Genomic DNA, 14,300 nt, shown 5'->3' on the forward strand with positions numbered 1-14,300 from the left:
ATATTAATCCATAAACTGCCTTAAGCAAGAGTAAAACTCAAACAATCTAAGAAAATACAAAGTTTAGGCTTAAACGATTCCTACTATAGCCCTATACAGATGTTGTAGCGAGTTCAGACTTTGTTTACATTACTTTATCGAAACAGTATTATAATCGAATAACCCAACGATATTACAAAATGCTTTTTAATCTTATTTGAGAATTGTTTAATGTGACGCAAACGAAATGCCATCTAGTACAGTCGCGGGCAGTTGATCTCGATGCATTATTGATACGGAAAGGTATTAGGTACGGGTACTATTAGCATACCTTGCGTGCTCCAATGCCCTGCGCGACAACAGAGCGACCACGGTCGAGTTACTCGCATGTACGAGCTAAAGACACTTTATATAGACCAGTTTAGTAACATTCTACACGATCCATTTGTCTTTAAGTTATGTTATGTGGTCAAGGGGTGCGTCGTATTTCCATTTCCTGAATTTCTCACGGTAATTCCATCCGTAATATTTTTTGGTCAACGGTGTAATATATATTAGAATTCAACCTTTGTCAAGCCTCCACTAAGTTAATTAAATACTCAAAACCTTTAGTGTTAAACCCGTATGAAATTGACTATTGAACTTGAAACGTATCGTTTTTGGATTACATTAGAATGATTGGTCACCTGAAATATCGTTCTCTATTTAAAGGCGGATTTATTTTATATGGCATTCAGAAAACCCGGAGCACCATCAAGGCGGTGCAACTATAAAGTTTTTAATTAAAAGCGGCAAGCGGAACCATGGAGGCTTAATGACCGCATTTTTCTACTTTCGCTTTGAGTCACTCCCGGGAAATTTCTCGACATCAGCGAATAATTGCTCAAATTTATATTACTAAATCTGGATGCTCCAAGTAGGCTCTTTTCATCCACTAAGATGAATAGCGTTAGCATACACAATGGACAGGTTTGAGTTTAAAGAACGGTCTTCTTGATATTCGAAATTAGTCTACATGAAGCGCTTTTCCTGAGACGGTAGAAGATATTGCGCTAGTTTTTTCCACTTTAGAAGTAGCAAACTTGGAACACTTGGAAGTTTTAATTGATTTACGGCAGGTTGAGTCGAGGCGGAAATGGATGTGCGCCAGTCGAGTGGGGCGGATCATACCGGTCCTGTCCCAACTAAAATTTATACAGGCAGGCGGGTACCAATTTTTCTAATGAAATACGTACTCAAGAAATGTTCACGATTTACTTCCACGGTGAAGGAATAACATCGTGTAATAAAAATCAAACCCGCAAAATTATAATTTGCGTAATTACTGGTGGTAAGACCTCTTGTGAGTCCGCACGGGTACGTACCACCATCCTGCCTGTTTCTGCCGTGAAGCAGTAATGCGTTTCAGTTTGAAGGGTGGGCCAGCCGTTGTAACTGTACTGAGACCTTAGAACTGATATCTCAAGGTGGGTGGCGCATTTACGCTGTAGATGTCTATGGGCTCCAGTAACCACTTAACACCAGGTGGGTTGTGAGCTCGTCCACCTATCTAAGCAATTAAAAAATATATATATAGCGATCTACGGATGCTTGGTTCATTTTAAACTTAAATCATAGGAACAGATAGTGACCCTAACAGACTGAAAATACCTAAAAAACCCTAAAAATACTGTGTCAAAACTTTAAAACAACACACATATATTTACTGAAACAAATAAAGAACTTTTAGTAAAAGTTATATGAAAAAATCATGCATCGTGTGATTAAAAAACCTTAAACACGCTACCACGTCGCTTCCCGCTATCCATTTTCGAATGTGTAAACTTGCTCGCTTTGTTTGTTATGAACACAAATTCGTTTTATGAACAAGGATGCCTTGGAGCGTGACTCATGCTACAACGTGTTTAATTTTTTAATGCCCTTTATGGGCAAGGCACTAATGAAACCTAGGAAAGAGTGAGTCATGCGCATATTAGAAAATTATCAAATTGAAGATAATTTAATATTATGCACAATGTGACAAGACTATATCACTTTTGTGTAATATTACCGAGATAAGACACGTAAATATTTGCACGAAATTCTTTCAACATATTTTGTTTCAACAATTCAACGGACATGTTCTTAGAAGAGATCAAAGGGAAAAAAAAATTGGCCCAAATATCAACTCTGCTAGTCAAACCGAATTTTTTTTTCTAGTCATTTAGATTGGCTAATGTCAAGATTGACAAGTGTATGATTACAAAATCCAGGTTTTGAGAATTATTCCTAAAGTATACATACCTATTCCAAAAATATCAGATAAATTTAAGAAAAGAAGAGACACAAGATTATCAAGGTATGGCTAAATTTTTCTCCCCATTGAACATTTAATAGATGACGGATTGAAACAATTAATTTCTTTTTGCGCAATTCACGTTTCAACTTTTTTATTCATTAGGAAATGTTTCAAGCTGATATAACATCAAAACAATTGAAAATTAGAATGTTCATAGAAATAAATTACTGAACGAAATATTTAGTTTAAGCAAACAAGGGGGGTGGCGTATTTACGTCGTAGACGTCGATGGGCTCCAATAACCACTTAACACCAGGGGGGCTATGAGCTCGTCCACCCATCTAAGCAATAAAAAAAAAACTTTCCATTAATATCCAAAAACATCTTATTTGTTTTCAAATGGTTGTCAAGCAAGAATTCTTCGGTCACAACACTACTACTACTACTACTACTACTACTACTATTGCTAATAATACTTATTAGTTAATCATTCGACTATCTAATACTTATTAGTTAATAATTCGTATTTTATTATAAACAAAATCACTGACCTCTCAGTATCTGGTACAGAAAGACTTTAATGTGGTCCGCTGATAAATGTTGGGGCGACACGATGATCTTGTGTAGGTCACTCTGCAGAAGCTCCGTGATCACATATCTGTTATAATCTAGTTAAGGAAAATTCAAAAATAACAAGAGAACCACGTAACATGTTTTAAATAATTGCGTATCATAAAGACCGAGACCAGTAAAACGAAATATAAAAAGTTTTATATTTTAAAATACATAATATTATATTTAATGATTTAATCTTAATTAGTGTTTTAGAATGAATATTTTACGCGAATTAAAAATGCGTGACCTGTAGACATTTCCACAAACGTCTAATGTAATAAAAAAGGAAATATCGCTTAAATTCTCCAAAATACGTGAATATGTTTTCTATAATAAACGTAATCGTCAGATTTAGCACGGTGATAAACATTCTAACTATGTATCTATCAATGAAAAGATGCGTTTTTTAATATACTAGAGGTCCCGCAGTAGTCGAAATTCGACTATAATTAATTGGAATTGTAAGTTTGTAACTATTATGATTGTATTTTATACTTCTATAATCACAAATTTCGCCAAGACTACACTATAAAAAATATAAAGAAAGGCAAACAATATTTAATCTATTCTCAATTTGACCACAGACGTCAAGAACAAAAGTTTGACAATAAATAGTATGCATGCGTGTGTGCGTCAAATACATGGTATGTAGTGTGTGTAATGTTTTCTTTATTGATTTAATGTATCTTTTATGCATTATTTTAAAAAATATTAGCATTGTGCACTTCTTCTCTATATTCTCTATAAGTGTGGAAAATTTCATACTCCTCCGTCCGCGCAATTTTCGTAAAAAGGGATACAAAGTTTTTGCTTCACTTATTAATATATAGATTTTATATACTTATCAAGCTCATCTTGACAAATGGTAGTAACCAACAACTATGAAGAAATAAAATCGTTTAATAAATTTGAAATCTGCAGATTCGTGGAAAAAAAGGTGGAGAAAAAGAAGAAAAAAGAAGAAGATTCGCAAGTTACCTACTGGTGGTAGGGTTTATTCTAAGCATGCGTTATCCTGCCTATTCATATCACGAGTCATGCTTAGCGAGGTATGTATAGAAGACCCGTTATTATTATATAATACTGTTGAGGCTTAGACTTCACTTTCTTCTCAGTTTAACATCTCGCCTCGTCCTTGAGTTTCCGTGGCAATTTAAAAACAAACACAATTGATCGCATTAATCGTAATATTGGCTACGTAATTTAAGGTTTTAAAGAATTATTAGTCTTTAGGACCTCAAGTTTTGATCAAGGATTCAGCAGGCCTTCCCCTACATCTTCCTCGCCTCGGGCCATAAAATAAAAGATCCAAAACATCCCATTGAGTTGTCCGGACGCGCGTGACAGACAGTGCGCCATTTAAACACCCCCACATACGAAAGGGTGGTTTTCGCTTCCCCACCCTTGAGCCGGAGGGACGAGTGCTGTCTCGAACGTTATCTCGCTTATCTGCTACACGCCCCCTTGTGACCATTATCAAAATTACAGAGCACGAATTGGGGACTTGTTCAAACATATAGTTCAACTACCTATTGTGTTAAAATGTGTATAAATAATGTTTGAATTCAGATTATTGAAGAATCCCATGAACCGAAACCTTTGTATTGAGCATACGAAGCAATTCTTGTTGTTTTCTACTGTATTTTAGCTATTATCGTCAATAGCCAAATTTAAGTTTAAATTTTGTTTTTTATCACAAAAAGAAATTTGCTAGAAAAAATGTTTCCGAATTGTTTATTTATGCAGATACATTCCTTATCGGATCCTTAACGGCCGTCTGGTGTAGTGGTAAGTGACATGGTCACTACACAAGAGGGTCGCGGGTTCGAATCCCGCTAAGGGATGATATTTGTATGATAAATATAAAATGTCTTTTCCAGGGTTATGGATGTACATATATTAAATATATGTATGTGTATAATAAAAATCTTACATTTATTTCCGTATAGTACTTGTAATACAAGTTCTTTACGAACTTAACACGGGACCAGTTAACGTGGCGTGATTGTTAGTAAATATTTATTATTATTAATATTATGTTAATCTATACGTTTAATTTTCAGTGAATGTCCCGTATTACAACAAATTAAAGACGCGCGCTTGAAGCACTATACATAGATATCTTATATTTTTGGGGGCTGTGCGTATCCGACATTAACCTCGGCCCTGTCAGAAACAGAACAGTCGCAGTAATCACTTGTCACTTCGTTAAATTGTTATTGTACCGATAATACGTTAGAATGTAGCTGGACATGACCCGCAGCGCAACTGCGCGATGTAGACCGTGAAGAAATTGCGTAAAACGAAAAATAATAATGCAGTGGATTATTAAATTTGATACTTGTGAAGATTTCTTTAAAAAATTATACCGAAAATTTGAAACATTGCTTATGACTGAAGAACTATTATTATATTATAGTATGTTACGAAGTCGATTGTTCATGAATTTTCAAAATACTTTAAGCCTAGATAAGGTACTGGACTGAAAATATTTCAAAGAATAAACATTATATGAAATCTGAAAATCAAATTACTTCAGTTAATTCAAATCCTCTCAACTGAACAGCTTCAGATGTTGTTCTTAATATGAATATTTTGTACATCTATTGTCTCAGAAAATTACCTCGTAAATTCCATTTGTTTATATTGCGGTATCTTAACAAACCCAACACACAAGGAATAACGGACAGTGAGAGAGTCGGTTACGCAACATAGCGGTCAGATTCTTCATGTAATACATGTATGTATATTGTACATTGACCATTACCATTCTTGAATCGCAGTAATAGTGGAGTACTAATCAAGTATCAATAATATATCAAAACGGAATTTAAAAATTATCGAAGCACCGTCAAACAGCAAAATATCCCGCGATTTATATAAAAAATACATACAGTCCAAATCGAATGAAACTTTGATAAGAAGTGTAGAAAATATTCATCACTCAAATGTTTATTTAAAAGTAATGATAAAGTTAGCAGTTAAAAATCAATATTAAACTTCAGATACTGAAAGCCATTTAAATCAAGATAATTTATAAATGAGTAAATAATCAACAGCAGCTGACGCCGTAGCCTCTTATTTAAAATTCAACGCCCCTACCTGCAACAAAGATCGAAAGCCCTTTAGGTTTCGTAACGCCCTTTCATAATTCATCGTTCCCGTGTCACTTCTGTCGGGGTTCGACGCTGAATAGAGCAAAGAAAAATCGGTAGTCGACAACATTCACGGAATCTCCAAGTAACAACAACGGCGCGCGGGGCCGAAATAATTCAAACGCAACGCGAACGTCAGAATAATCCAGTCTTATGTAGATTTCTGTTTAATTTTTGTGTATTACCTAAAACTAGAGGTCCCGCAGTAGTCGAAATTCGACTATAATTAATTGGAATTGTAAGTTTGTACACTATTATGATTGTATTTTATACTTCTATAATCACAAATTTCGCCAAGACTACATTATAAAAAATAATAACAAAGACAAACAATATTTAATCTCAATTTGACAACAGACGTCAAGAACAAAAGTTTGACAAAAAAATTAAATAGTATGCATGCGTGTGTGCGTCAAATACATGGTATGTAGTGTGTGTAATGTTTTCTTTATCGATTTAATTTATCTTTTATGCATTATTTAAAAAAAAATATTAGTATTGTGCACTTCTTCTCTGTATTCTCTATAAGTGTGGAAAAATTCATAGTCCTCCGTCAGCGCAATTTTCGTAAAAAGGTATACAAAGTTTTTGCTTCACGTATTAATATATAGATAACAGATCATACACAACAGAAGCGGCAGGGTTTAAAGCTAAAGCCATTTTCGAAAACAAACCATTCAAAGTCTTATAGCATGGACGGACCAGTTTTAATTTGTTTATCTCAAAGTCAACACAAAACTTGCGTCGTCCATAATGAATCTTCAACCAATTAAGTGGGTATATAAATGAAAAAAAATTTGCTCGAAAATCTCCCAATTTTTACCGATCTTAAAGTTTTTCAGTCTCGTCAGGGTTGTTTTTAGGGCTGCACCCCTGTTCCCATACACGACGTCGCTATAATTATTTACCGAGGGGCTGAGAGTCAGCGTGCCCGGCTTTCTACCCCGCTACGCCCAATACGAAACGTGATATAAACTGGGTATGATTTAATATCGCACCACGTGAGCTGAAGTGTCGCTAGTCGATATTATTTAGCAGTAGCGAGTAGGTTTGGGAGATAGAAGACTACTTCTTATATCATGCCCAAAAAAATGTTTAAAAAAACTAAAACCTTTATAGTAACATTGAAAATCTGCGATTTGTCTACAATTTTGGCGTTAATCTTATTATAGTCAGAAAAACAGAAACATAATTCGGTAAAAAATGTGAAATGATTAAGTATATTAAGGTTTTAAAACACAAACTTTGTAATGTAAATTTTATTCAAAACATATATGCTCAAGCAGCCAAGAATAGCGAACTTTACGTTAAGATAAAACACGTCTCATCGTACAAAGTTAAAACATTAAGTCAAGTTCTTCCATTTACGTAAATTTCTGATTTTACAACAAACACAGCATTCTCATTTTCAAGAACTTAAAAAGTTTTTAGAACGCTTACATTGGACTCTAACAATAAATCAGAAAGAACGAATTCTAGATCATACAGTAAACAGAGACAACTAATGAACCGGGGAACACATAACCCCATATGGATAGCTAGCATCCGGATGTGCTGCAGCTGCGTACCCAATGACTCCAATACCGAACAAAAAATCATTTATTACCCATAAACTGCGTATATTTAGAAACGATATAGGCCAACATCCAACTTATCTGGACGATGATTAGTTAAGCGTTATCGGCCATCTTTTTTATCGATATAATGTTGGGCCAAGCTGACACTGCCGTGTTGTCCTTTTCCAATGAAATAAGCTATTTTTTATATACGAATTTTTTGTACAAATATCTAAATATGTAACTTATAACGAATGGTAGCTACTCTACTTTGCGTTTATTTATAATATTATCTTACAGCCATTGGTTATATTATAATGAAGCAAAATCCATTTAAAATTTTTGCAAAAACCACATAACAGTATTCAAAGCTGTCGCTATCCTACATAGAAGCTTTAAACTTACGATGAAACGATTAGAAAACATAAAATATTATATGTTTCCTACGAAACTAATTTCAACGTTTAGATTTCAACAGACCGCATCGTGATGTCTATTGATAGTACAATGCTAATTTAGTATATTACATGTGTAATTTACGATTCCCTGCACGGGCGGCGAGTGCATGCGTTAATTCGAATCAGTAGTATCATAATATTATGCGATACATGGCCTAATGTTAGACATACATGTTTAATACGAAATCACATCAACAACGTAGTAAATATGGCAAATATGAACCGAATAATATATCTCCATTTTTGCATGAATATTGATGCTATTTAAAAAGTCAAGATTAAATACCGAAGCTGTTTCAGATACTCAAGTATGCAAAACGAATTAAAGCGCTATCTAACATCCATTTGAAATAATTTTTGCAACCCTTACTTTAAAGTTCAAAATCTAATGTGAACTGCCATTAATTTTGATGTTTTCAGTTGAGTCGGGTTGCTCGGCGTTTCTTTTTGAACAGCGATAGACATTCTACAATACAATTGTGAATTCGTTCTCGTGTCTCAACTTTTTATTTTTTTTATTGCTTAGATGGGTGGACGAGCTCACAGCCCACCTGATGTTAAGTGGTTACTGCAGCCCATAGAAATCTACAACGTAAATGCGCCACCCACCTTGAGATATAAGTTCTAAGGTCTCAGTATAGTTAAAACGGCTGCCCCATCCTTCAAACCGAAACGCATTACTGCTTCACGGCAGAAATAGGCAAGGAGGCGGTACCTACCCGTCCAGACACACAAGAGGTCCTACCACCAGTAAAAAACCAACTAATCCGATATTCAATAACTATCTAAATCATTTGAATGAAAATTCTATTATTATCAATGTCCATGTGCGCAATACGCCTTCCTTGATTTCGAAACAGTACTCAACGGCCAAATCTAACGCGTATTAGTTCTATGCCACCGTGAGTTCCGGAGCCATTGTTTCGAAACGACTTTAGGACTTACTACTTAAGTCCCGGTGTGAACAATGAGAAAGCCTCATTGTAATGCAACCTGCCGTCGATTCTAAGGAGACAGTGCACACGATATTTTAAAATAAAAATACAAAACGTGTGGCACTCGGGAACTGCCGCGGTAAAGCTATTGCATAGCATTTTTTTATCAACTTATGCAATTATAATTAGACAATGATAATTTAATATTAAAACAATAATAAAATAAGACCACGCTATATTAAACATTAATAAAAGCAAAACCTTAACTGTCCCCTTCACACTCATAAGCTAGACCGCGCGAGAGAGAGATGGGCAGACGGTTCATGATGCGCATGCAGTGTGACGTCACGCCACGCGCTTATTAAAACACTACACAAGCGCAACGTGTGAATGTGTTAAACGCGAGCTACATTGTAGATGGTAGGCGGAGTGAGGGGTGTAAGGTTTTTTTCGTTACGGAATTTCATGATTCGGTCGCCGCGCTCAAGGTCCGCGATAAAAGCTATGCAATAGCTTAATAACTAATGGGACTTTATTGTTACTAATTTTTTACGCTTCCTGATGCAGAATAAGAGAGAAACTTTATATCACTAAATTAATCTTTATAGCATTAAAATCTAAATAATGAGTGAATTTCATTTAAATTCTGGTCACCCCGAAATTTATTTCAGGTAAACAAAGTCGACCTGAACAATACAATGCAAACATTAGCAATTTAGTTCACCGCATACAACATTTATATCCTTGTTTATTCGAGAGCACACAGCTAATGTGCAAATAGATTTAGCAAAGGAAGGCGACGACTTCACGTCAGTTTGTGCTAAATTCGCTGCGAGACATATTGAATTGGGGTTTTTTTTTTAAATCTAACGATACTTCGTTCGATTCGATATCGATTGTGTTACTATGGATATAATATCGATTTTACGCAATAGATTTTCGTTGCTCAACACTTTATTTCCATTCGCTAAACCGAATAGCTAACCCTTCAGTGAAACATTTCGAGGGGCACTAAAATAGCGAACAAAATAAAACAAATGAACACAAAACCGAAACGATCTATTGTAGGAGGGCCAGTTGGAAAGCTGTAAAACCCCGGCCCGCATAGTAATACATACCCATTGTGTTCTTTAGAAGTTTTCAATAACGAAGGCAAGGTGACATTGATGGATCATCGACATCGGTCCGAGACGGTGGTTTTACTCAAGCAAACCAGTTGCCTAGACATATCTGCATAAGTGCGTATACGAAAAACGTCGAGAGCCGTGCACGTGACACGAATTAAATGTTACCTTGTTCTTCTTCTTCTTCTGAGTCGGTCTCTTCATTGCTGAAGAACGTGTCTAATTTGAAATGTGGACCACTCGATGCACAATGCTTTCCCACGTCTTCCGCTCCTCGGCGGTCTTTATAGCCTCGGTTATTGGCAGGCCGGTGAGCGTCTTTACCATATCAGACCAGCGGGTAGGTGAGCGTCCAAGTGATCTTCTCCCGTCAACCTGACCAACCACCATCAGCTTCTCTAAGTTATCGGGGCCTCTACGAGAGATGTGGCCGAAGTACGTGAGAATAAGTTGGAAGCAGATAGCGGACAGCCTTGTGGCAATACCGCACTCCTTCAGAATGGATAGATTGGTCCGGCGTGCTGTCCATGTTACCTTGTACATGTCGATTATTGATTGAACACAAAAACAGTTCATAGTGACGACTACGAAGGGGAAACGACAGTGGGAAGATCATCCTCCGAGCGAGGGTCTTTGTTCGGTACACCGACACGGCGCGGCGGCGACCGGCCGCACATTTTATTCCGAACTAAAACTTATGTAAGCTTATCTTGAAACGAATCCACGAAGATATAAATTTTTCAGGTCTTTTCTTTTAATATCCAAAAACTATGTCTTCTGGTTTGTGAACTATTATAATCGAAAGTCGTTGTAATTAATTTCGAAGTCACTCTTACTACTTAAAACATGAGGTAGTTTCAACTATTTAATAATTGACGTGCCATTCTTTAAACCGAATCATAAAACTGATTCGCGGCAGAAACAGGTAGAGTGCTGGCTTCTACCAGTGTGGCCTCAAAACACCCAGAAGTAATAATTCAAATTGTAGTTCATTCAATCATTTTAATTGAAACGATATCATTCCATCATCGTGGAAGTCTCGTGAACACGTTTTGTATGAATATGAAATTGGTACATGCCGTAAATAGGATTTAAACACGTGTATAGTATAGCATCCGCTCCTTACGAATACATCGGGAGTCTTACGCGTACTTGATCACCTGTGAATTATAAATGTTTATCGTAATGTGCAATAATATGAGCAAAATTCACTTTCAAAGGTCTTCAAGGAAACAAAAATAATTTTTAGAGCATACATTCCTAGTGATGTAAATACCACTAGATGATGACCATCTTGTTGTGTCTTTAAAGCGGTTAGTTGCCCTCAATTAAGAAAAATAGTATTATTATTCGCCAATAGATGTCGGGAAGAGTTGGTTATTGAAAACACGAATAAAACAACATTTTCTAAACGTAGCTAGATCGATTTATCGCCCCCGAAAACCCCTATAGACTAAATTTTATAAAAATCGTTGGAGCCGTTTCCGACATTCAAATTATATATATATATATATGCAAAAATTGCTCGTTTAAAGGTATAAGATACGTGATGAAATACATTTCGTAGAGACTACAAATGAGCCCTTTGAAGAACGCCACGCAGAAAAGGACGTTGACAAATTGTGCACTATCTTGGACTCCAGACAATCAGTCGTTTGGACGTCGGACATATAACATATTGTCCGGGTTAAGTTAATGGCATTTGTGCGATGGTTTACTTTGAAAAACATGTATGTAATTTGTATGAAAAAGAAGTCTATCTTGACTGCAACTAAAAGTAATGTAACCAATCTTCTATATATTATTATATAAAAATGAATTGCTGTTCGTTAGTCTCGCTAAAACTCGAGAACGACTGGACCGATTTGGCTAATTTTGGTCTTGAATGATCTGTGGAAGTCCAGAGAAGGTTTAAAAGGTAGATAAATATGAAAATGCTCGGAATTAAATAAAAATAACAATTTTGTTTGTTTTATGTTTATTTTATACAAAAGTTTAGGTCTTTTATTTATCGATTGAGGCACTGCGAAGTCTGCCGGGTCAGCTAGTAATGAATAAAAATATATTATACCATATTTTAATCTTACTCAAAAGTATCCGAAGTTTTTGTATGATCATCCCAGTCTAACCTACGATTAAGCTTTCAAAACTTAACTGACCAAAAATATATTTTTATAACATAGTTTTATAGCCGGTATATAAAAGAAGATTTCAATTTTTCTCTTTCATCAACCTAATGCAGCTTTTGCTGCTACTTATTTAATGTTTTATGGCTGGTTGTGTGTGTATTTGTGTATGTTATGTTATATATTGCGTATACTTGCAGACTTTAATAGATGGCTCTTTTACATTTACGTCACCGCTTTCTTTGTTGATATTCAGTTCATCGCAGATTGTCGCGGTTAGCGCTTAAACCGTCATTTGCAGCTACACTGATTTTATTACGTTATCAATCAATCTATTTCATCTTCTATACAAGGTAGGATAAATAAATAAAAGAAATACTATATCAAAGTCAATATAACAGAATAATAATACAAAATAGACAAGTTTTAACAAAAATTGAGTTCAAATAGAAAAAAAAAGATATTTCAAAACAAATTAATACACACTAAAAACAATAATCATCGAAATCAGTTGGCGTGATAATGAGTTATTGAGTTATTCATCTATTTGTCGCGCACGTACTTAATGCAAATTTAAGACTTATATGGTTTTCTCATGGATACCATTATCAGAATTGGACTAAATTGGACAAAAGTGGACCACACGGGAAGCGTCAGTTTTCTAATAAAAAAAGAATCATCAAAATCTATTCACCCAGTCAAAAGTTATGAGGTAACAAACATAAAAAAAAACATATAGTCTAATTAAGAACCTCCTCCTTTTTTGAGTCCGTTTAAAAAAACATACAGTCGAATTGAGAAATTCCTCCTTTTTCTGAAGTCGGTTAAAAAATCAATCGATTTCTTTCGATAGATCGGATAAGCGCCTCTTTTTTTTTTATAACGAAATTGATTTTACTTTAAAAGTACCAAGTATCAACGTAGAAACTGAATACACAAAAAATTTGTGTTTGCGTTATCCAACCACGAACATTACTTGTCTTGTTGCAAATCGTGAACGCGAGACATGTTCTTACTATTAACAAAATAATATTATAAAGAGGAAAGATTTGTTTGTTTGTTTGTTTGTTTGTTTCGAATAGGCTCCGAAACTACTGGACCGATTTGAAAAATTCTTTTTCCATTAGAAGCCGACATTGTCCCTGATGAACATAGGCTACTTCTTTAAAATTTTTTTTTGTTTTGTTTCATGTGTGTTTTAACGTTTCCGAAGCGAAGCGAGGGCGGGTCGCTAGTTAACAAAATAAATCTATTATTATACTACTGTATTAAAATTTGGAAAACAATATAAAAGAATAACCGGTCACTACCCGTGATCAAACAGATTGAGCAAATTCGTAATTAATTTAATCTTAATGACAGCAATAATATTTTATTAAGGTAAAAATGTATTTAATTTCCTTATTCGAGTGCCAGTACGCCAGTTTTTGTTTCGGGCAATTTGCAAAGTTCAAATTTAATTAACAATAGCCGGTGTGAGGATACTAATATATTGTGGCTGTGAAAACCGATGTCTTTTGAAAGTTTTTTTTTTTACTGCCCTAGTAGGCAGACGAACGTACCTGATGGTGAATGGTTACCGTGGCCCATGGACTACAGCAATGCCAGAGGCATAGTCAAGCCGCTGCCTACCTGCCTGCCTTTGTTAGATCCGTAACTTAACTATTGGTTGTTGCATATAGTTATTAAATCTATACTAATATTATAAAGAGGAAAGATTTGTTTCTTTGTTTGTTTCGAATAGGCTCCGAAACTACTGGACCGATTTGAAAAATTCTTTTTCCATTAGAAGCCGACATTGTCCCTGATGAACATAGGCTACTTTTTTATTTTATTTTTTATTTTTATTTTTTGGATCATGTGTGTTTTAATGTTTCCGAAGCGAAGCGAGGGCGGGTCGCTAGTTTTATTTATAAACAAAATCCAAGAAAGTCTCCATATTTATGAAAAAGATACAAATGTAGTGAAAACAATAAATGATTGACTGTATTTTGAAAACTGAATACCATATTTTTGTAGTAATCAAACATCACAACTGGTTTGTACTATATATTATGTATATTAGCTACTATTA

At 35.1% G+C, this 14,300-nt stretch overlaps 1 protein-coding gene across 2 annotated transcripts in view; it reads right to left on the bottom strand.

Annotated features, from left to right (window-relative positions):
• LOC101737550 (serine/threonine-protein kinase NLK) overlaps window positions 1-14,300 on the bottom strand; it is a 152,105-nt gene that overhangs the window by 29,280 nt on the left and 108,525 nt on the right. For both annotated transcript variants that reach the window (XM_038013338.2, XM_038013337.2), the window contains exon 4: window positions 2,809-2,915. In XM_038013338.2, coding sequence (XP_037869266.1) covers window positions 2,809-2,915 — 107 coding nt within the window. The remainder of the gene's footprint in view (window positions 1-2,808; window positions 2,916-14,300) is intronic.

Source organism: Bombyx mori, chromosome 10 (genome assembly GCF_030269925.1).
Source record: "Bombyx mori chromosome 10, ASM3026992v2".
NCBI lineage: Eukaryota > Metazoa > Arthropoda > Insecta > Lepidoptera > Bombycidae > Bombyx > Bombyx mori.